Source organism: Nerophis lumbriciformis, linkage group LG01 (genome assembly GCF_033978685.3).
Source record: "Nerophis lumbriciformis linkage group LG01, RoL_Nlum_v2.1, whole genome shotgun sequence".
Taxonomy (NCBI): domain Eukaryota; kingdom Metazoa; phylum Chordata; class Actinopteri; order Syngnathiformes; family Syngnathidae; genus Nerophis; species Nerophis lumbriciformis.
This window is the reverse complement of record NC_084548.2, coordinates 78,035,772-78,060,198: the sequence shown is the minus strand read 5'-3', so window position 1 is coordinate 78,060,198 and position 24,427 is coordinate 78,035,772. Positions and strand designations below refer to the sequence as shown.

Here is a 24,427-nt window from a genome sequence, read left to right as displayed (position 1 = left end):
ATTTTTCTTTTCTTTCCTTCCTATGTTCTGCATATTTATAGACTGTGGCACTGATACTGGAGTTGCTTTTAATCTCATTGTACCTAAAGGCATTTTATTCTATTCTATATGAATACATATTTAGGGAAAGTCAATTAAAAATGACTTTTGTCTTTAATTATGATGATGATGTTAGACAAGCAGAAAAGGCACACCACTGCTTATAACTTTAGATGTTTTATTTTTTGGGAAGTAGATTTAACTGTAGTTTGTGCACACCTTTCTTTGGGGCAGCGCAGGCATCTTTGGAGGCTTTTAAAACCCCATTGGAGCAATGTTGTCGTTTCAGGTGGCTGATAAGGTTTGATGTGTGGAAGCCGAACGTTTTTTTCCCCTCCTCGCAGAATGTTTTCAGAACATTTGGCGCAAAGAGCACGTACAAAATGTCTTCCTCCGAAACAATAAATAAGTCCCACGTTATCGCCGCCATGTTTGTTTACAATGAGCTCAGGGCAAATTTAGGACAAGCCGGCACAGGTAGGAGAAAAGGCGCACTTGATTTGACTACCCTAACCTACCTACTGTACCGTATTTTCCGCACTATTAGCCGCACCTAAAAACCACAAATTTACTCAAAAGCTGACAGTGCGGCTTATAACCCGGTGCGCTTTATATATGGATTAATATTAAGATTCATTTTCATAAAGTTTAGGTCTCGCAACTACGGTAAACAGCCGCCATCTTTTTTCCCCGTAGAAGCGGAAGTGCTTCTTCTTCTATGGTATAAGCAACTGCCAAGGTAAGCACCCGCCCCCCGTAGAAGAAGAAGCGCGCGGGTATTACGTTTCATTTCCTTTGTGTGTTTACATCTGTAAAGACCACAAAATGGCTCCGACTAAGCGACACACTGTGGTTCTAGCTTGCCATGCTAATGGCCAGAAACTTCCACCCATGGTGATATTCAAAAGGAAGACCTTGCCAAAAGAGAACTTTCCAGCCGGCGTCATCATAAAAGCTAACTCGAAGGGATGGATGGATGAAGAAAAGATGAGCGAGTGGTTAAGGGAAGTTTACGCGAAGAGGCCGGGTGGCTTTTTTCACGCAGCTCCGTCCATGTTGATATACGACTCCGTGCGCGCCCACATCACAGATGGTGTCAAAAAACAAGTGAAGCACACAAATACAACACTCGCCGTCATTCCGGGTGGATTAACCAAAGAACTCCAACCGCTCGATATTGGTGTCAACAAGGCATTTAAAGCATGACTGCGAACGGCGTGGGAACAATGGATGACCGAAGGCGAACACACATTCACTAAGACAGGGAGACAGCGCCGGACGACATACGCCAACATCTGCCAGTGGATCGTAAATGCCTGGGCGGATATTTCGGTCTCAACTGTGGTCCGAGCTTTCCGGAAGGCAGGATTCACGGAACTGCTGGAAAAACAACAGCGACACTGACTCTGATGACTTCGACGAGACGGAGCCGGCCATTTTGGATCCCGTAATTCGCCCAACTTTTTAATTCGGACACCGTAGGAGAAGAATTCGAGGGATTTATGAATGAAGAATAACTTCAGAAAGTGAGTGTTATGTTTATTTTGTGTGTTGTGACATTAACGTTCGAGCAACATTTTGAATTTTACTATGTTTGTGATTGCACATTTGCACATTACCGTACATTTTGGGAGTGAACAGAGTTGTTAGAACGCTGGTTTTTAATATATTATTAAAGTTTAACTGACCTATCTGACTGTTTTTTTTACATTCCCTGTAGCGCAGTTAGATGCGGCTTATAACACGGGGCGGCTTATAGGTGGACAAAGTTTTGAAATATGCCGTTCATTGAAGGCGCGGCTTATAACACGGGGCGGCTTATGGTGCGGAAAATACGGTACATCCCAGCACAGGTAATCCCGCATCATTGGAGCCTTTTTTAAATTGTTTTCTATGTCATCAGTATGATGTAATACTTCCTCATTTCGGCCCAATAATTATCCTGCACCTGTAGTTTTTTTCTTGTTTGCAACAAACACTTTAGTTTAGAATCTGCTTTGCATCTAACAACACACAATAATCATTTTTAAGCGACAAAATCATGAGAGAAATAAACAAGATACTTAATCGAAAAAGATATACCTGTTCGTGGACCAGTTTTATTTTGCGTTTCCCTCCATTCATCATCTCCTCCAATCTTTTGTCGTATTGCAGCGACAGTGTGGACAACTTGCTTGGCTAAAAGAATTGCAGGAAAAGAAAATACAATGAATAAACTATTACTACTACGGGTTGACAAAAACATCAAACCGTGATTTTTATTTATCACGATTCGAAATGGATTCATCATTTTCAAAAGTCAATTAAAAAATAATTGAAACATTTTTATTTATAGGAATCAATTTTAAAAATATGTTTTTAGGCCATCTCAATGCAACCAGCAGGAGCTTTTCTAAACTGTAACCTGTTTTGTAAAAGTTTCATTATGGTAAATGGGTTATACTTGTATAGCGCTTTTCTACCTTCTACCTTCAAAGTGCTTTGACACTATTTCCACATTCACCCATTCACACACACATTCACACACTGATGGCGGGAGCTGCCATGCAAGGCGCTAACCACCAGCCATCAGGAGCAAGGGTGAAGTGTCTTGCTCAAGGACACAACGGATGTGACAAGGTTGGTAGAAGGTGGGGATTGAACCAGGAACCCTCAGGTTGCTGGTACGGCCACTCTCCCAACCGCGCCACGCCGTCCCTATTATAAATATTATATCAAATAATACACTGTGAGAATTGGTTTGAGAATGATGTTGAATCAAGAATCAATTGGGATCAAATCATGAGGTGGCCAGAGATTCACACTCCTAATTGCTAGCTACTATTTCCTTAAGTCCATCTCCTTTTAACTCGACATCAGAAAGCAAGATCACCCTTTACTTGTCAGTGATTAGCTTTACAACCACACATAAAACAGTTTTAAATGCCATGCAGAGCCTTCTCAGGTTATGGTGGCATGTTGCAGATGGATGATCTTGCATCAAAGAACTGAGCTGCTTTCTGGGGATTTCCAACCAAGCTTGAGCTTCAAGTTCTGGACTGGAAGACATTTTCCTGGAGCACTTTGACTTTTAATGGAGGACCCCTGCCCCACATTGTACATACAGGTAAAAGCCAGTAAATTAGAATATTTTGAAAAACTTGATTTATTTCAGTAATTGCATTCAAAAGGTGTAACTTGTACATTATATTTATTCATTGCACACAGACTGATGCATTCAAATGTTTATTTCATTTAATTTTGATGATTTGAAGTGGCAACAAATGAAAATCCAAAATTCCGTGTGTCACAAAATTAGAATATTACTTAATGCTAATACAAAAAAGGGATTTTTAGAAATGTTGGCCAACTGAAAAGTATGAAAATGAAAAATATGAGCATGTACAATACTCAATACTTGGTTGGAGCTCCTTTTGCCTCAATTACTGCGTTAATGCGGCGTGGCATGGAGTCGATGAGTTTCTGGCACTGCTCAGGTGTTATGAGAGCCCAGGTTGCTCTGATAGTGGCCTTCAACTCTTCTGCGTTTTTGGATCTGGCATTCTGCATCTTCCTTTTCACAATACCCCACAGATTTTCTATGGGGCTAAGGTCAGGGGAGTTGGCGGGCCAATTTAGAACAGAAATACCATGGTCCATAAACCAGGCACGGGTAGATTTTGCGCTGTGTGCAGGCGCCAAGTCCTGTTGGAACTTGAAATCTCCATCTCCATAGAGCAGGTCAGCAGCAGGAAGCATGAAGTGCTCTAAAACTTGCTGGTAGACGGCTGCGTTGACCCTGGATCTCAGGAAACAGAGTGGACCGACACCAGCAGATGACATGGCACCCCAAACCATCACTGATGGTGGAAACTTTACACTAGACTTCAGGCAACGTGGATCCTGTGCCTCTCCTGTCTTCCTCCAGACTCTGGGACCTCGATTTCCAAAGGAAATGCAAACCAAACCATCAGTGATGGTTTGGGGTGCCATGTCATCTGCTGGTGTCGGTCCACTCTGTTTCCTGAGATCCAGGGTCAACGCAGCCGTCTACCAGCAAGTTTTAGAGCACTTCATGCTTCCTGCTGCTGACCTGCTCTATGGAGATGGAGATTTCAAGTTCCAACAGGACTTGGCGCCTGCACACAGCGCAAAATCTACCCGTGCCTGGTTTACGGACCATGGTATTTCTGTTCTAAATTGGCCCGCCAACTCCCCTGACCTTAGCCCCATAGAAAATCTGTGGGGTATTGTGAAAAGGAAGATGCAGAATGCCAGATCCAAAAACGCAGAAGAGTTGAAGGCCACTATCAGAGCAACCTGGGCTCTCATAACACCTGAGCAGTGCCAGAAACTCATCGACTCCATGCCACGCCGCATTAACGCAGTAATTGAGGCAAAAGGAGCTCCAACCAAGTATTGAGTATTGTACATGCTCATATTTTTCATTTTCATACTTTTCAGTTGGCCAACATTTCTAAAAATCCCTTTTTTGTATTAGCCTTAAGTAATATTCTAATTTTGTGACACACGGAATTTTGGATTTTCATTTGTTGCCACTTCAAATCATCAAAATTAAATTAAATAAACATTTGAATGCATCAGTCTGTGTGCAATGAATAAATATAATGTACAAGTTACACCTTTTGAATGCAATTACTGAAATAAATCAAGTTTTTCTAAATATTCTAATTTACTGGCTTTTACCTGTATATTGCATATGAAACATTGTTTTATGTAACCAGGAAAGTGCCATTGAGATGAAAAAAGCCTCTTTTTTAAGGGAGTCCTAGCCGAGAGGCAGCAAAAGATGAACAGTTGTTAAAAATATGTAAAAAACAGTTACAATTTAAAAATGTCATCTCAAGTGCTCTCAATCTGGACTTAAAATAGTTCAATGAAATAAGTTCATTCATTTCCAGTCTTTTTGCAACATGTGCCAGAGTCAACAAAAGCCCTTTTTCCCCAGTTCTGTTGGGGCAAATGGATCAATAAGATGTGTTTCACCTAAAAACCTGGGTCTGTCAGAGAAATCCACCCACCGTCTGTTCTCCCAAAGCACCATTGGCTTCTCTTCGGTTCTCAACACGGTCCAGGGCATCAAACAGATTTCCTGCTTTTCTTGCACTTTTTGCAGTCTGAGACTCGTACTGTTTGAAAATACTGGCAACTGCAGTGTCTTCATCTGAGTGGGGACAAGACGAGAGCAAATCAAAACAATGCATGGATGGTTAGAGCTGTTTTTGTTTATAATGGTGACCTAGAATGATTTTCCTTTTTTTCTGGTTTATAAATCAAATCAAATCTTAAGGTTGGTGCATTTGGGCATTAGCTTGCACGCAGTTTTTTGAAGTCTCTGTGCGCAGAGTTTTGCTGTCTTTTTAAATATTTGCTACATTGTGTACTTATATGGACCATCCATCCATCCATCTTCTTCCGCTTATCCGAGGTCGGGTCGCGGGGGCAGCAGCCTAAGCAGGGAAGCCCAGACTTCCCTCTCCCCAGCCACTTCGTCCAGCTCTTCCTGTGGGACCCCGAGGCGTTCCCAGGCCAGCCGGGAGACATAGTCTTCCCAACGTGTCCTGGGTCTTCCCCGCGGCCTCCTACCGGTCGGACGTGCCCTAAACACCTCCCTAGGGAGGTGTTCGGGTGGTATCCTGACCAGATGCCCGAACCACCTCATCTGGCTCCTCTCCATGTGGAGGAGCAGCGGCTTTACTTTGAGCTCCTCCCGGATGGCAGAGCTTCTCACCCTATCTCTAAGGGAGAGCCCCGCCACCCGGCGGAGGAAACTCATTTGGGCCGCTTGTACCCGTGATCTTGTCCTTTCGGTCATAACCCAAAGCTCATGACCATAGGTGAGGATGGGAACGTAGATCGACCGGTAAATTGAGAGCTTTGCCTTCCGGCTCAGCTCCTTCTTCACCACAACGGATCGATACAGCGTCCGCATTACTGAAGACGCCGCACCGATCCGCCTGTCGATCTCACGATCCACTCTTCCCTCACTCGTGAACAAGACTCCGAGGTACTTGAACTCCTCCACTTGGACCTCGAACTCCTCCACTTGGGGCAAGATCTCCTCCCCAACCCGGAGATGGCACTCCACCCTTTCCTGGGCGAGAACCATGGACTCGGACTTGGAGGTGCTGATTCTCATCCCAGTCGCTTCACACTCAGCTGCGAACCGATCCAGTGAGAGCTGAAGATCTTGGCCGGAGGAAGCCATCAGGACCACATCATGTTTAAAAAGCAGAGACCTAATCCTGCAGCCACCAAACCAGATCCCCTCAACGCCTTGACTGCGCCTAGAAATTCTGTCCATAAAAGTTATGAACAGAATGGGTGACAAAGGGCAGCCTTGGCGGAGTCCAACCCTCACTGGAAACGTGTCCGACTTACTGCCGGCAATGCGGACCAAGCTCTGGCACTGAGCATACAGGGAGCGGACCGCCACAATCAGACAGTCCGATACCCCATACTCTCTGAGCACTCCCCACAGGACTTCCCGAGGGACACGGTCGAATGCCTTTTCCAAGTCCACAAAACACATGTAGACTGGTTGGGCAAACTCCCATGCACCCTCAAGGACCCTGCCGAGAGTATAGAGCTAGTCCACAGTTCCACGACCAGGACGAAAACCACACTGTTCCTCCTGAATCCGAGGTTGGACTATCCGGCGTAGCCTCCTCTCCAGTACACCTGAATAGACCTTACCGGGAAGGCTGAGGAGTGTGATCCCACGATAGTTAGAACACACCCTCCGGTTCCCCTTCTTAAAGAGAGGAACCACCACCCCGGTCTGCCAATCCAGAGGTACCGCCCCCGATGTCCACGCGATGCTGCAGAGTCTTGTCAACCAAGACAGCCCCACAGCATCCAGAGCCTTAAGGAACTCCGGGCGGATCTCATCTACCCCTACACTTAATGTCCTTATATGGACATTAAGTGTAATTATTATGGCTGCTGGCCGCAGCCTCATATGTTATTAATTCTTGTCTAATGCCCTCCTACTTGCTCTGATGTCTTCAAAATACTTCTGTGTATTTGTCCTTTCTGACATTTTACACAATATTGTTTTGTCAAGGTGGAGCAGAAGGAAATTGCAGCAGCCACTAAATCCAGACAGAAAAAGAAACATTTTGACTTGATTTGAGGAAACACCAGCCAACGTATTATGTTGTGACCGGGTGAATCTACAGCATATTATGTTCATGATGTTAATACCTACTCAGTGGCCTAGTGGTTAGTGTGTCCACTCTGAGATGGGTAGGTTGGGAGTTCAAACCCCGGCCGAGTCATACCAAAGACTATAAAAATGGGTGCCATTACCTCCGTGCTTGGCACTCAGCATCAAGGGTTGGAATTGGGGGTTAAATCACCAAAAATTATCCCCGGGCGCGGCCACCGCTGCTGCTCACTCCTCCCCTCACCTCCCAGGGGGTGATTAAGGGTGATGGGTCAAATGCAGAGGACACATTTCACCACACCTAGTGTGTGTGTGTGACTATCATTGCTAGTTTCAATCAATCAATCAATCAATTCCTTCATTGTCATTGTCATAATAACACTTAAGTCATACATGAACAACGAGATTTTGTTTGAGCTTTGTCCAGCGGCATAGAAACTGCATTGATGTGCAGGTTGACTATAGTTTACATTTTAGCATTGTCAGGAAGATGGCGAATAGAGGGACGTGGGGGTGGGAAGAGTCAGATGTCTGATGGGTGTTACGTTGATGTTGCAGCAATGCAATGTCCAGAGTGAGGTAATAAGATGGTCTGGGGCAGCAAAGGGGAAGGCTGTTCATTTAGCAGTCTCACAGCCTGGGGATACAGACTGTGAGACATTCTGGTGGCCCTGGCGCGAATTGATCTATACCTCCTTCCAGAGGGTAGCAGGTTGAAGAGGCCATGTGCTGGGTGGTATCTGTTCTTCAGGATGTTGTGTACCCGCTTTAGGCAGCGAGTTGTGTACATGGCACTCATCTCTGGGAGTATCGTCCTTGTAATTTTTTAAAATTACAAGGACGATACTTTAACTCTAATTACATTTTGACCATGTCTGAAAAATAAAAATAGCGATGATGTTCACCTTTAAAATATATATTTAGACGTTGCACATTTTCAAAAGTTAATTTGGATATTTTTGGAGATGGTGGTTTAATTTGCAATGTGGGAACGCCTCTTGCAGACATACAAAATTCATGCAAAATGTACACCAAAGTGTTTCTTATCCATAGGGCCAGGGGATGTTATTAGGCCGTGAATGCCCACGAGAGGGCCTCCCAAAAAATATCTGTTTTTCAACTGTGGTCTATATAGGCCGCAGTCTTACTCAGTTGTAATACATTTTTCCACCACTTGTGGCAGTAACGACAATCTCAACAAACAAAAGAAGGTCTGGAGCTTAACTCATAGAGAAGTTTCTTAAGCGCAAAAATTATGACTTAAGTGGTGAAGCTGTATTTTTATTTACACTTAATTTTATTGACAGTTTATTTAAAAAAACATATCAATAGTTATTATTAATTTAGTTAGAACTGATTTATTTTAGCACTGCATAATTGTATGTACCGTATTTTCCGCACTATTAGCCGCACCTAAAAACCACAAATTTACTCAAAAGCTGACAGTGCGGCTTATAACCCGGTGCGCTTTATATATGGATTAATATTAAGATTCATTTTCATAAAGTTTCGGTCTCGCAACTACGGTAAACAGCCGCCATCTATTTTCCACGTAGAAGAGGAAGCGCGTCTTCTTCTACGGCAAGCAACCGCCAAGGTAAGCACCCGCCCCCATAGAACAGGAAGCGCTTCTTCTTCTACTGTAAGCAACCACCCGCCCCCGTAGAAGAAGAAGAAGCGCGCGGATATTACGTTTCATTTCCTTTGTGTGTTTACATCTGTAAAGACCACAAAATGGCTCCTACTAAGCGACAGGTTTCCGGTTCATGAAAAGACGCAATCTCTCCATCCGCACACGGACTACTATTTCACAGCAACTGCCTAAAGACTTTCAAGAAAAGCTGGCTACTTTCCGTGCATATTGTAAAAACAAGATAGCTGAAAAAAAGATCCGGCCAGAGAACATTATCAACATGGACGAGGTTCCACTGACTTTTTATATTCCTGTGAACCGCACTGTGGATACAACGGGAGCACGTACGGTGAATATTCGCACCACAGGGAATGAGAAGTCATCCTTCACTGTGGTTCTAGCTTGCCATGCTAATGGCCAGAAACTTCCACCCATGGTGATATTCAAAAGGAAGACCTTGCCAAAAGAGACCTTTCCAGCCGGGGTCATCATAAAAGCTAACTCGAAGGGATGGATGGATGAAGAAAAGATGAGCGAGTGGTTAAGGGAAGTTTACGCGAAGAGGCCGGGTGGCTTTTTTCACGCAGCTCCGTCCATGTTGATATACGACTTCATGCGCGCCCACATCACGCTGGTTTTAATATATTATTAAAGTTTGACTGACCTATTTGACTGTTTTTTTGACATTCCTTTAGCGCAGTTAGATGCGGCTTACAACACGGGGCGGCTTATAGGTGGACAAAGTTTTGAAATATGCCGTTCATTGAAGGCGCGGCTTATAACCCAGGGCGGCTTATGGTGCGGAAAATACGGTACATTTATTTTTCATCAGCTTTTATGAGTCCCTTCTTTTGCAGTATATTTGATTAGTATTTATTTGTGTAATCAGCCTGACCTAAGCCTTGATAGTAATCTTTGTGATTAACACATGATTCCATTTGACAAGGTTTATCATGTTAAAGTTTAAGTATTAAAATGAAGAGTAAGATGACATATTCAGTGTTAATATTTGAGTGAGCGCCTGAACACTCACCAGGTCGCCTCCTTTTAAGAGTGTTGGTGTGCGAGTCCAACATTTTGGCCTTCTGAGTGTGTAAGTAAGAAGTGGAGCCACAGGACCGAGGAGATGACGACTGACGACTGCTCGCTGAACACTCTGAAGCAAGTTCGGATGCAGTGGTCTTTTCCAACATGGGCCTCTGGGACATTCCAACAAAGCCAACTTGAGTTTCAACATATTACGTCATGTTTCAAGATCACTTTTTGACTATAATCACAAAGCAATTGTTTACCAAGTTAGATAAGAAAGAAGGGAAGTCATTTCACAAAACCAACCCCCGAGCGTTGCACTCCATATTATAAACAAGGTGGTCTCAGTCCAAGTCATTAAAGTACATTTCCAATAGTTGCACCATTTGAGCAAGGACTTTGGCAATGGAAATGGTTTTATTCTTCTTAGAATAATTATATAGAAGTTATCACACAACTCTTATGCTTAACTTAGACTTAGACTTCCTTTTTATTGTCATTCAAATTTGAACTTTACAGTAAAGATAAGAACGACATTTTGTTGCATTAGCTCATGGTAGTGCAGGATAAAAAAGCAATAAGGTGCATTAAAGGCCGTTGCTCTAGTTATTATCTATTGTGCTCAAGCTGTACTTTTTCTTTTCGTGGAAGGGCACACAACTTGTTATCTTCCACTGCAAGTTAGGAGTTGCCTCGCCGCAGATGTTTCTGTCTTTCAGCCTGCTAACAGCCAAGGACGAACCAGCACCTCAACGAAGATAAGGCGTATCAACAGCAGGCAGACAAAGCAGAGACAGGGCGCAATCACAAGGCCCCCAGCACATTTCCGTTCTTAATAATCAGGTATTGTGCGAACTGAGCTGCTTCTATAATGAGTGACCCCTCCCTTTAGAAGCAGCCTCAGCGATGTAACTAGGGAACTCTCAAACTGAATAAATAGGGGAGCGCGTGGGCTGTTCCTCAGAGCGTAGGGTGAGACTGTAACTGAGTGTGCAGCTCCATGCGTTGAACTCTGTCTCTGCCTGATTCCTTGCTTCTTGTTCTGTTTAATAGATATTTCGGTGCTTAATAAATAATATAATAAAAAAGACAATATAACATACATCCATAAACGTGGACGCATGTGAAAAAGTGCAATATATTTATCTGTACAGTAATCTATTTATTTATTTATATACATTTATTTATTTTATATATATAATATATATATTATTTATATATATTTATTTATTTATATATGCACTTTATTGCATTTTTATCCTGCACTACCATGAGCTTATGTAACGAAATGTCGTTCTTATCTGTGCTGTAAAGTTAAAATTTGAATGACAATAAAAAGGAAGTCTAAGTCTAAGTCTAAACCTGACAATTCTATTCATCCATAACTTACCATTTTGTGTGCAACCCTGAAGAACTGGCAGACATCACGGACTATGTTCCCAAAGTTTTCATAAAGACGCACGCTGGGTCTCACCCACGATGGAAGCTGCAGTTGTGCGTCTCTACCTTTAAACCTTTTGAAAGATCACATTCCATTTACTCTTGGGTTCTTTTCTGTTGTTTTTGAACGACTCATCTCAGTTTAGTGTATGTTTGTCATTTGTTTCAAAAGCACACATCATCCCAGTCTGTGCCCACTACCCCATACCAGCCCAGTCTGACATCGGCTTTTTTTCAACTCATCCTCCACCCCGCCGTCTACCTTTTCCCACCTTTTACGGGGCGTCGTAAGTGGCGATCCATCAATGTTTGTCTAATCCTGAAGGGATTTGTGGTGAAAATGAAAGGTTGTTGTACTGTGAATACCATACCAATTACTCTGCTTGTTTAACTCCTGGTGTTTTCCGTAATAAAAAGGAAATCATGAAAACAGAAAGGGCACTATCACGACACATTAGATATGAATTCCAAAGCGTATAAAGTGTGGAGGTGGGCCTCCCATGCAAGGCACAGAAAGTTGGAAACATTTCAAACGTGCTGAGCTAACTGCAGTTAAGTTAAAAGGCATAATCAACTGATATTTAGTTCCTATAGTAACACAACATTTTAGGGCTCGATTTTCAGATTAATCATGTTTCTTATTTGGGACGATTCTTCATCAATTAAAAAAAAATAAAAATAATAATAATTGATTTTTATTCATTTATTTATTTTTATTCCAATCTGTCCTGTGCAGCCACTCAGACAAATCATATAGAAGATGTAGATGATCTATATCTGCTGAACACATTGACTTTAGAAAAGAGAAGTGTTGGATACTTCTCCTGTTGTCTTATTTAAATGGGTTGTACTTGTATAGCGCTTTTCTACCTTCAAGGTACTCAAAGCGCTTTGACACTACTTCCACATTTACCCATTCACACACACATTCACACACTGATGGAGGGAGCTGCCATGCAAGGCGCTAACCAGCACCCATCAGGAGCAAGGGTGAAGTGTCTTGCTCAGGACACAACGGACATGACGAGGTTGGTACTAGGTGGGGATTGAACCAGGGACCCTCGGGTTGCGCACGGCCACTCTTCCACTGCGCCATGCCGTCCTTATTTGTATTTGACTTTATTAAATGTTTGGTAAAATTCCATCTATCCATCCATCCATCCATTTTCTACCGCTTATTCCCTTTGGGGTCGCGGGGGGCGCTGGAGCCTATCTCAGCTACAATCGGGCGGAAGGCGGGGTACACTGGTAAAATTAGATTAAAAAAAAAAAAAAAACGTTTCTTTGAAGTAATATAGAAATTGATCAGAGCTGTGTATCTATTTTATTGAGGAATGGAGTTCATCATAGAACCGGCATCCAATGTTATTAAAAAAGTATAGATTTTGAATCGAGAATTGATTCTGAATCGAATTGTTACCAAGAATCGAATCGAATACAAAATATGCTTCAGAAAATCTATTTTTCTTGACCATGCACACTATTTCTTTTTCTCAAACCGATACAATTAACTTACCGATAAGTTACTTTTATCTATCATTTTTTTATGTTTAGATTTAACTGTAGATTTGTGCACACCTTTCTTTGCGTTTCAGGTGGCCGATAAGGTTTCATGTTTCCCCCCTCCTGGTGCATTGTATGCAGAACATTTGGTGACACAAAATGTAAGAGTGAAGAAGGCCCACATGATTGACAGCGTGGTAATTTAAACTCTGAGCTCAGTGGAAGTTTACCACAAGAATGACAAGTTGATTTGCTCACCCTAACCCACCTACAGCACAGTACGGGTAATCTCGCCTCATAACAGCATCCCCCCCCCCAAATCTGAGCTATTTTTAAATGTTATAGATTCATGGTACGACATCATAACTCCTCATATCGGCCCGATATTTCTTGTGCACGTCTAGCCCTAACTGTATTACAGAATGTTCTCGGAGGGGAAGCTGGCAACACTTTTAAAAGACTATTTCAGGAACATGGTTTCCAAAGAGACAGAGTGCAAAAAGGGTGACACTGTAACTTGACCTCTGGTCACACAGGAAGATGGCGCCATAGTCCTCCTTGTGGCGAATGACTCTGCCGATAGCCTGGTTCACAGCTCTGAAAGCCTGCTCTCGGTACCACTCCCGCCCTGAAAGGAACTGCAAAAGGCAGACAACACATGTCAAAACACTGCTAGTCCTCGCACTAATGATCAGTTCTATCGTTAAGCAGCAGTGCCAGAAAGCTCTCAGAATGCTAAAATATAAACACAAACAATGTGAATGTGTCATTAGAGGAGCTGGGATCAAATTTGTTGGCCATTGCAAATTGTAGTTAAGCAACTTAATATGGTTAGGCAAAAAGTGCAATGTGTATTTTTGAATATAACTTAAATAACTTATGTATAGGGTTGCAAAATTCCGGGAATATTCAAAGTTGGAAACCTTCCATGGGAATTAACGGGAATATATGTGAAATGAATGGGAATAAACATTGAATGCAACATTCTAGATCTTGCAGCATGATTATTAGCTAAAACAACCTGATTTCATGCAATTTTGTTTAATTTCAACCCTGGACTGTGCATTCCTCCATCACATGCCCAGATAATTGCCAGCATGCTACACACTACAGCAGGGCTATTGAGGCCACACTAGTATTTGAGCCCAAGGACTTCATCCAGTCAGGTAAGTGTTGATGGGGTAAATATATTTGATCTATGGTATTTAAGTTGAATATAGCTTGTTACTGTATGACTGTAGACTACTCCAGCAGACTAGCTGTTCCTGTACTTGTTCAATGATTTTGGGGCCAATATCTCTAGCTAGCTAGGTTTATGTACCACCACAGTCTCATAATGAACCCAAAATATTTCTCCGCTAGCCGTGATGCTAATTTTCTCTATGTTAATTCCCATTCATTTATGCTAACAACGTTAGCGATCCGATTGACCTTTTTTGTGATGTGTAAAGTTCAAGTAGCAAATAGTAAATGAAAAGGTGTAGTTTCCTCTGTCTTCTGTTCTGCTAGCCATTCTGTTGTCGTACAAGAATGTAGCTTATAGTTTGATTTAGCATGCTGATTGACTGTTCATTTATTCATCTAGACTATTTCTATTCATTTGTCCATCAGTCAAATATTTTGAAAGATTGTTTAGCTGACTATTTATATCTGTGTGTGGCATTGCATTAGTCTTTTACAAGCTTCTCATCTTATTCTACACAATAAGATGGACGCTGTCCAACTTTGAATAATCCAAAAATGGTCAAAATTTCCAAACTTCACGAGCTTAACTTCCCACGGTAAATTTCCACCCCTTTGCAACCCTACTTATGTACACTAAAAAGTATTGGATTTCATTGCAAGTAACATAAATGAGTTTATGTACCTTTCTGATATATGAGACATGGATTAAGCTATGCTATTAATACTGTGCCAGAAATGAACATGTTCCATTTTGCCGTGATGGTGTATGGGTGTCAAACTCAAGGCCCAGGGGCCGCTTCATTTTATTTGGCCCTTGAAAACCTGGAATTAAAATGTGCCAATAAGGTACTTTAGCTTTTATTACTTCCGTAAAATCCGGACTATAAGCCGCCAATTTTTTCCATGCACCTTTTGGAATTCATGGATTTTTCTTCACTGACGACCATAATAAAAAGATTTAAAAAAAACAAGAAAAAACCAAGCAAATAAACTGAGGTGTTTTATTGTTTGTGCTATGGTGCCATCTTTCGGACGAGTTCACTCACTGCAGTTGCTGCAGTGTCCTTCCATATACTGGGATTGTTTGTTGTTTGTTTTTCCAACCGGAGTGCCGTTCAGTCTTTGAGCCATCCATAGCATCTTTACTCGTAAGGATTCTTCATTCATCACTCCGAGCAACGTTTGTACGTTTTACAATATAACTAAAACAATTCTTACTTACTAAAGCGTCCCATGTGTGATGTCTGTAGGAGTGTTTCATTGCATATTTGTACGTACTATCGTGATGTAATGACACTAGCATTAGCTAATATGCTAACAGGTCTACGAGTGTCTGTGTTAGTATTACTAACTAACAATGACATTATTTTGAATTGTTTCACTTACACAAATTCCTCAGTAAATTCATCAAAACATCACCGTGGAGTTATTGAGTCTGTTTATCTGACTGGAGAGCTAGCTTCCGCAGCTAGTGGGTTCATGACCATGACTTCTGTTTTGTTTGATCAGCCGTTTTACTGCAGTGTTACAGACACTGTATATATACATTTACAGAACGTTTCTGTGTAAATAACTAATTTTGCAATGTATATATCTGTGGCTTATAGTCCGGTGCGGCTAATATATGGAAGGAAACATTCCTCCTAAATTTTAGTGGGTGCGTCTTATATACCGGTGCGCTCTATAGTCCGGAAAATATGGTAAATGTATTAATTCTTTCAATCTTGACGAGGAAAAAAATACATGTACTCTACGTAGGGGTGTAACGGTACACAAAAATTTCGGCTCGGTACGCACCTCGGTTTAGAGGTCACGGTTCGGTTCATTTTTGGTACAGTAAGAAAACAACAAAATATACATTTTTTGGTAATTTTATTCACCAAAAATATTTTTCTTAGTGTAATATTTGATGTGAAGTAATGGGAACCTTGGATAGGTCAATAATTCATAACAACATTGATTTTGATTCAATATTATGTTTTGAGCAATGACAGTTTGAAAGAAAAAAAACAGCTTTGTTTTATTAGTCGACATTGCAACTTTTTCTAAATTACATTTAACCTTCAAGCTTTTTTATTTCACTTTTGTTATGTTTTTGTTTATTTTAATAGTATTTTTAGAATGTGTTGTGGGCCTTTAAAACATTAGCTGTGGGCCGCAAATGGCCTCCGGGGCACACTTTTGACACCACTGCTATAGATAATAAAAAATTAAATGTGATAAATCTATGGATAAAAAGCAGAGCCTGGCGACGCATGCGCGTTTATCATAACTCTCTCTCTCTCTCTCTGTCTCTGCCCCTCCCTCACCAATGCTGCTGTTTGTTTTGTTTTTAACCCCTTCTTAACCCTGAACGTACATTGAAAATACAAGCAACCCTAACTCAAAATGCCGGACATTTGAGGCATTTAAGAAACTCCGCCCTGACAGCTCCGCGAAAGAGGGCATGTCCGGTGAAAAGAGGACGTATGGTCAGTCTATCCTAGTCCATTAGCTGCTAGCATGCCGTGTGTTGTGCCTCGGTGTGCATTGTTTACACAACGTGCGTTACGCTACTTAATATGTCCGTGTGGAAACTCGTTCTGTACACCTCCTAACCGAACCGGAACCCCGTACCGAAACGGTTCAATACAAATACATGTACCGTTACACCCCTAACTCTACGGTATCATATATTTTTAACCTTTACACCATATTTCCATTAAAAGAGAAACACATACTTTTTACCTGTTTGACTTATTACTTTAAAGCAAGTTATCCATCAAATTGTACACTGTAAAAAACGACAATAGATTTTAGGGTAAAATTGTGAAATTTACTGTGTTTTTTTACAGCATTTTACTGTAAACGGAAAAAACACTACCACTGTTTTTTGACAATACAATTCTGACAACTGAGCTGCCAGTTTTTTACTGTAGAAAAACTCTGGTACCATTTTGCCATTTACAGTAATACACAGTAAAATCTACAGTTGTTTTTACAGTAAAAAAAAAACTGGCAGCTCATTTGCCAAAACCGTAAAAAAGAAGTTTTCCATTTATAGTAACAAAAAAAACCCAGGACATTTTAGAGTAAGATTCTGGCAAATGAGCAGCCAGTTTACCCATAAAAAACAGAGGTACTGTTTTTCCCATTCCAGTCATATGTTGTAAAAACCACCGTAAATTTATACTGTAAAATCTACAGATTTTTTTATGTTGTATGTAAAAACATGTAATAATCAAATTCATAGGCAATTGTGTAATAAGATAATTGAGTGTGAGGGCAAACATAACTGCGATGAAAAGGAGTTAGACACCCTTGCTGTAGGGCACTCATCTCACCTTCATGCCGGGAATTTTCTTTTGGTTCATTTCATCTAAGAACTGCATCTTCAGGAGGACCCGAGGATCCAGCTTTGGTGGAAAGGGGAGTCCGGTGATGATAACACCACGGCCAAACGTGTTTGCAAAATCTAAACCCTCGCTAGCCTGCAACAGAAAGAAAAGTTCAGAGCTGCTGAGAGTAGGAAGCATGTGTTCTAGTTCTATGTGGACATTCACCTTTCCTCGACAAACTGCTGCAAAGATTCCGCCTCTGGATTTCGAGTCATTTACTGCGTCGTAGTAACCTCCAATAGTCTAAAAATACAGAATAAAAAGTCACTTATGTTGATACAGTATCTCCTTTAAAGCAGGGGTTCTTCACTTTGTTGATCTCGGGGCCCAACTTTTCCTCTTCTCAAATATTAACACTGAGTTAGTCATCTTACTCTTGCTTTTACTCACATATCTATTTTACTCACAGTTTACAACCTTGTCAAATGATATGAAAGCATGTGTTAATCACAAATATAAACAATTATCTAACACATAAACCTTAGGCTGATTATAAAAATAGATACTAACCTAATATACAGCATAAGAAGGGTCTCATAAATAATTGACGGAAAGTACATTTACATACGATTACATTGTACCGGTATTAAAATAAAGAAAACTAAATTAATAGAGAATATGTTTCTTAACTAAACTGTCAATAAAATTAAAGTGCGAATGAAAATACAGATTTACCACTTTAATCATATTTTTTGCGCTTAGGAAAACTACCCTTTTTGTCTGTTTGACATTGTCCCCTTTCCAAATCCCTTCACTGGCTTCCTGTTCCACTCAGGATTGAATACAAAGTCTCCCTACTAACTCACCAGTGCCTCCATGGAAATATCCCCTCTACCTCAAAGAACTGCTCACCCCCAAATCCTCCACACCACACCTCCGCTCCGGACAGGCTAACCTCCTCCAACCTCCGAGGACAGAGCTCCAAACTATGGGAGACCGGGCTTTAAGCTCCGCCGCTCCCAGTCTGTGGAACGCTCTCCCTGACCACCTGAGGGCACCACAGACTGTGGATGCTTTTAAAAAAGGCTTAAAAACCCTTCTTTTTAAAAAAAAGCCTTGTTTTAGATATATGCATACTAGTTCTAGCTATTAGGCTGTTCTAGTTTTTATTTTTTTTTATTTTTATTAAACTGTGTGGGTTCCCTCCGGGTACTCCGGCTTCCTCCCACCTCCAAAGACATGCACCTGGGGATAGGCCCCTCCCACCTCCAAAGACATGCACCTGGGGATAGGATGATTGGCAACAATAAATGGTCCCTAGTGTGTGAATGTGAGTGAGAATGTTGTCTGTCTATCTGTGTTGGCCCTGCGATGAGGTGGCGACTTGGCCCGATTGTAGCTGAGATAGGCTCCAGCGCCCCCCGCCACCCCAAAGGGAATAAGCGGTAGAAAATGGATGCATTGATGGATCTTTTTATTTTTATTTTTTTAATACACTGAAGAACTTTGAGGTTGTTTGCTCAATGTAAAGTGCTTTTTATAAATATAACCTACTATTATAATTATTATTATCATTACTGCTACAAGTGGTAGAGACACTGATATTTTTGGTGGTTGGTTGGGAAACACTGCTTTAGAGGGTGCAGTTTGCAACGGAGAGGCGGCCGCATTGAGGGCTCTCGCAATAATTCAAACCCGCCCTCTTCCTGGTTCAACCACGCAAGAGACGCCGCACGTACTGCACAAAATGACAACGCTACATTACAAAAGCAGTTTTAGGAAAAGCGTCACTCGCCAGTTTAACAGCAACTAGTGCTGCAGCTATTGATTATTTTAGTAGTCTATCGATTCATTACTTTTAATTAATCAATTAAAACGCACTTTCTAGCCTCAATACAACTTTTAGGGACAATAACAAAACAAAAATGTTTCCAATGACTTTCTTTCTTCTCATAAATGCTCTTACCATTCAATTGCAATTTGACAATGGGAGCATTACTATATATTACTCACATTAAAAAAAGGTAAAATAGTAAAAAAACAAACAAACTGTGTAATGGAGAATAAATAAAAAGACTGAAGAAAAAGACTGATAAATTGAGTGATAATGTAATTAACAATTTAAAAGGGATCATATTATGTATTGTTTTCCTACATTCAAAACATTTCCTTGTGGTCTACATCAGGGATTCTTAACCTTTTTGACCTCGGGGAATAACTTTTCAACTAAAATTTTTTTAATATTAACACTGAATTTGTTTTTTTTACTCTTGATTTTTCAAGAATCAAACCTGGGCCCTTTGCTCTCTTTCCACTTTGTTGTTTCTGAACCATCTCTCTCTCTCTATCGGCTGCTCTCATGTGCGCTGGAGCAGTCTTGCTCAAACACTGTCAGGATATATTCATTAAATGATTCATCAAAGAAGCAAAATACAAATTGAAGCTTTTTCCTAATTAAATGGCTCTATTTAATGCAGTGGTTCTCAAACTTTTTTTGTCATCCCCCACTTTGGACAAGAGGGAGTTTTCAAACCCCACCTGCCCCCATCGGCCTAACAGAACGCTAATGCCAAGCTTAACATTTTCAAATTTATTGAACATCAAGTAACATCAAGTTGTATACATTCAAACTCAATAACATAAAATAACATCAAGTTCAATAATAAATAAAATAACTGTGCAGTTGTGGTATAACTTGCATCAAGTTCAATAATTAATCAAATAACTGTGCAGCTGTGGTATAACTTGCATCAAGTTCAATAATAAATAAAATAACTGTGCAGCTGTGGTATAACTTGCATCAAGTTCAATAATAAATAAAATAACTTGCATCAAGTTCAATAACAAATCAAAAAGTGTTATAACTTGCATCAAGTTCAATAACAAATCAAAAAGTGTTATAACTTGCATCAAGTTCAATAATAAATCAAATAACTTGCATCAAGTTCAATAATAAATACAATAAAAGTGTTATAACTTGCATCAAGTTCAATAATAAATCAAATAAAAGTGTTATAACTTGCATCAAGTTCAATAATAAATCAAATAACTTGCATCAAGTTCAATAATAAATCAAATAAAAGTGCCACTTTGCAAAAAAGGAGGAGCTATGCATTTGGCAAGACAGGGCAAGTGACAGCACTTTGCCCCGGGAGAGCCACCTTGCTTCACTGTGAAACAGCACGGCTGTATGATCAGCTCCCATTTCCTCACACAGTGCAGAGAACAGTCGCACTTTCAGTGGTCGTGTTTTGATCAAATTTACCGCGCTCACAACATCTGTTAAAACCTCATTGAGTTCGGAGCTGAGCTGCTTTGACGCGAGTGCTTCCCGGTGAATGACACAGTGTGTCCAACCCTCTTTATTAGAGCCTGCAGCCCGTTTCTTCACCCTGCCATGGTCTATGCGCCATCGCAGCAAAAGCCCACACAGTTTTCCCTTTTAAGGTCGTGTTATTTGAGGAAACTGTCCATTATCTTGAACAGCTCATCAGCAGTGGCTCTATTTTTCATGTATTTGCAAAAGAGCAAATCCTCGCAGTGACTCGCCATTCACAAAGCGGACGTATGCGATGAACAGGCAGTCTTTATTGCTGTCAGTAGCTTTGTCCACTTGTAAAGCAAAACGACTTTCTTTTCATTTGTCTACTCAAGATCACTTGCAATGTCGCATATACGTCTCGCAATTGTGTCGTTTGACAGTGGGACAGCTTTTCATTTTGCTGCGCTTGTTCCGCTTAGCCCCGCCCCCATTAGTTACTGCTGCTATGTCTGTCAAACGTTCGCTCCTACCTAGAAATTTAAAGCTTACAGGAAAACTAAGTAATTTACATTTATTTATATAGCGGATTTCACAGACAGAATCACAAAGTGATTTCCAGTGTGTATAGAAAATGAAAGCATAGTAAAAAAAATAAAAAAATCTAAGAATATAATTAAAAAAAAAAAAAATTTAAAGTGAAATTTCCTCCCGTTCCTCGCGCCCCACCTGTCATGTCTCTATTCCCCACCAGTGGGGCGCGCCCCACACTTTGAGAAACGCTGATTTAATGGATGAATCCTTGCGGCCCTAACAGCAACCCCAGCATCTGTTTTGAAATAGTTTGGTTTGCCAAAATCTTTTTAATCACGCGCTACGTGGTCGACGTCAGCTGTTGACCAAGACAGCTGTGCTTGGCAGCTATCGATTATTATTTTGGTAGGATTTTATATGTAGGGTTGCAAAATTCCGGGAATATTCAAAGTTGGAAACTTTCCATGGGAATTAATGGGAAATGAATGGGAATAAACATTGAATGCAACATGCTAGATCTTGCAGCATGATTATTAGCTAAAACAACCTGATTTAATGCAAGCTCAGTAGAATTTCAACCCTGCACTGTGCATTCCTCCATCACATGTGCAGTGCATTCTTCCATCACATGCACAGATAATTGCCAGCATGCTACACACTACAGCAGGGCTATTGAGGCCACACTAGTATTTGAGCCCAAGGACTTCATCCAGTCAGGTAAGTGTTGATGGGGTAAATATATTTGATCTATGGTATTTAAGTTGAATATTGCTTGTTACTGTATGACTGTAGACTACTCCAGCAGACTAGCTGTTCCTGTACTTGTTCAATGATTTTGGGGCCAATATCTCTAGCTAGCTAGGTTTATGTACCACCACAGTCTCATAATGAACCCAAAATATTTCTCCGCTAGCCGTGATGCTAATTTTCTCTATGTTAAATCCCATTCATTTATGCTAACAACGTTAGCGATCTGAATGTACCTTTTTTGTGATGTGTAAAGTTCAACTAAATGAAAAGGTGTAGTTTCCTCTGCCTTCTGTTCTGCTAGCCATTCTGTTGTCATACAAGAATGTAGCTTATAGTTTGATTTAGCATGCTGATTGACTGTTCATTTATTCATCTAGACCAGTGATCCTCAACAGGCGGACCGCGGTCCATGTCCGGACCCAGCGACGTGTCCGTCCGGACCCAGCACGAATTATAGTAAAAAAAAAAATAAAATAAAAAAGTTTTAATTTTTTTTAATTTTTATTATTATAATTATAATTATTATAAAAAATATAATAATTGTATTCATCTGTGAGTTATCGCTAGCGCAAGTCAACGTTCTTCGTTGTTTTTAGTCAAATATCTCCACGTTTCGTTTACGGTACACTTCTCGTGTCTCACTCACTCTGTCTCTCTCTCTCTCTCTCAGAGAGAGAGAGAGAGAGAGAGAGAGAGAGAGAGCGAGAGAACGCCACTCTGATTGGCTAATTCCGGGGTATGGGTTGTCATCTCGATCACAACGACGCGCTGATAGGCTGTTACCACCTGGGTCATACACATGTGCAGTGCACAGTGCATGGAACCTTTCGCTGCAGGCACACAGTTGTCTCGTATCGCTACTTCGCTAACTGTTCACTCGTCAGTCACTGAATGTGAATCAAATCACAATGGCATGCTCCAAGTTGGCTCAGGCTGGTAAAAGAAAGGTGGACAGGGAAAACCGACGTTTCAAGGAAGAATGGACAGAGCAATATGTTTCATCCTACCTATTGCAAGTACCAGACCAATGTGTCTAATATGCAACAGTACTGTTGCTCTGGTGAAAAGTGAAAATCTGAAATGTCACTATCTGAAAGAGCACCGCGAATTTGAAGAGACATTTCCTCATGATTCAGAGCTAAGAAAAAAAGAAATCACGAGGCTGAAAAAGCCATATGAAACATCAAGCAAGATTTTTGTTAAATCTATGACACAACAACAAATAGCAACAGAGCAGTAACGTGCGGTGAGGTTGATGGCTGGTGAGGCACTGACTTCATCACAGTCAGATTTACAAACATATGAACCCTAAAGAGTATCTTATTCACCATTTGATTGGCAGCAGTTAACGGGTTATGTTTAAAAGCTCATACCAGCATTCTTCCCTGCTTGGCACTCAGCATCAAGGCTTGGAATTGGGGGTTAAATCACCAAAAATGATTCCCGGGCGCAGCGCCACTGCTGCCCACTGCTCCCCTCACCTCCCAGGGTGTGATCAAGGGATGGGTCAAATGCAGAGGACACATTTTTTCAAAGTTCTTATTTATTTTTGTTTCAAAGAAAATATTTCATGTATTTTATTGGATATTTATTTTATTTTTGTTAATTTTAAGAAAATGTTAAACTACTTACCTCCTGCTACTATATAAGCTTGACCGATAATAAACGGACCCAGCCTGTTTAAAAAAAAAACATTTGTGGACCTTCAAGATTTGTACTTGAGGACCCCTGATCTAGACTATTTCTATTCATTTGTTCATCAGTCAAATATTTTTAAAGATTGTTTAGCTGACTATTTATATCTGTGTGTGGCATTGCATTAGTCTTTTACAAGCTTCTCATCTTATTCTACACAATAAGATGGACGCTGTCCAACTTTGAATAATCCAAAAATGGTCAAAATTTCCAAACTTCCCGAGCTTAACTTCCCACGGTAAATTTCCGGAAAGTTTCCGGAAATTTACCGGAAACTTTCCACCCCTTTGCAACCCTAGTCAGATGTCAAATGTAATCATTTACCTCAGTAAAGGTTCCCTTCCCTTTGGGTTCAACAAACATTGGTTTCACACTCTCAATGCGACTTGCATGTCCATTGTCCTGTTGGGAAAGATCACACATTTACAGCAGAGATCAGCTCAACTCAAATGAAACATTGTTAAAAGAATAGGAGCGTCCCGATCCCATATTTATAAGGATCCGATATCAGCAAAAAAACTGGTATAGGATTAATTGCACTTGATCAAACCATTTCTAACAGTACACACTATCAAATAATAATAGTGTTTTGTGCTGATATCACATTGGGTCAAAATAGGTATCTGCCAAACCTCAAGGCATCAGAAATGAAAAGGTTGTTTCGGGACACTCCTAGCAACGTTTAGAAATATAATACCGTTGATTATGAATCAACTTCATTGTCACTCACTCTCCAGAACTCCAGAGTTTTTTCCATCAAAAAGAAGGAGGGAAAGAAGACCAGAAGTCCATGTGGTACGATGCGGCTCAGGTTCACTGAGGGAATAACAACAAAAATGTTGGACTTCCAACATACTTTAGTCTAATAGTTCCTA

At 40.8% G+C, this 24,427-nt stretch overlaps 1 protein-coding gene across 2 annotated transcripts in view; it reads right to left on the bottom strand.

The window, feature by feature from the left end:
* rtel1 (regulator of telomere elongation helicase 1) overlaps positions 1–24,427 on the bottom strand; it is a 68,730-nt gene that overhangs the window by 10,367 nt on the left and 33,936 nt on the right. For both annotated transcript variants that reach the window (XM_061973310.2, XM_061973315.2), the window contains exons 19-27: positions 24,283–24,368; positions 23,877–23,954; positions 17,540–17,617; positions 17,321–17,467; positions 13,335–13,450; positions 11,260–11,383; positions 9,874–10,039; positions 5,061–5,203; positions 2,122–2,217 (exon numbers count right to left, since the gene is read on the bottom strand). In XM_061973310.2, coding sequence (XP_061829294.2) covers positions 2,122–2,217; positions 5,061–5,203; positions 9,874–10,039; positions 11,260–11,383; positions 13,335–13,450; positions 17,321–17,467; positions 17,540–17,617; positions 23,877–23,954; positions 24,283–24,368 — 1,034 coding nt within the window. The remainder of the gene's footprint in view (positions 1–2,121; positions 2,218–5,060; positions 5,204–9,873; positions 10,040–11,259; positions 11,384–13,334; positions 13,451–17,320; positions 17,468–17,539; positions 17,618–23,876; positions 23,955–24,282; positions 24,369–24,427) is intronic.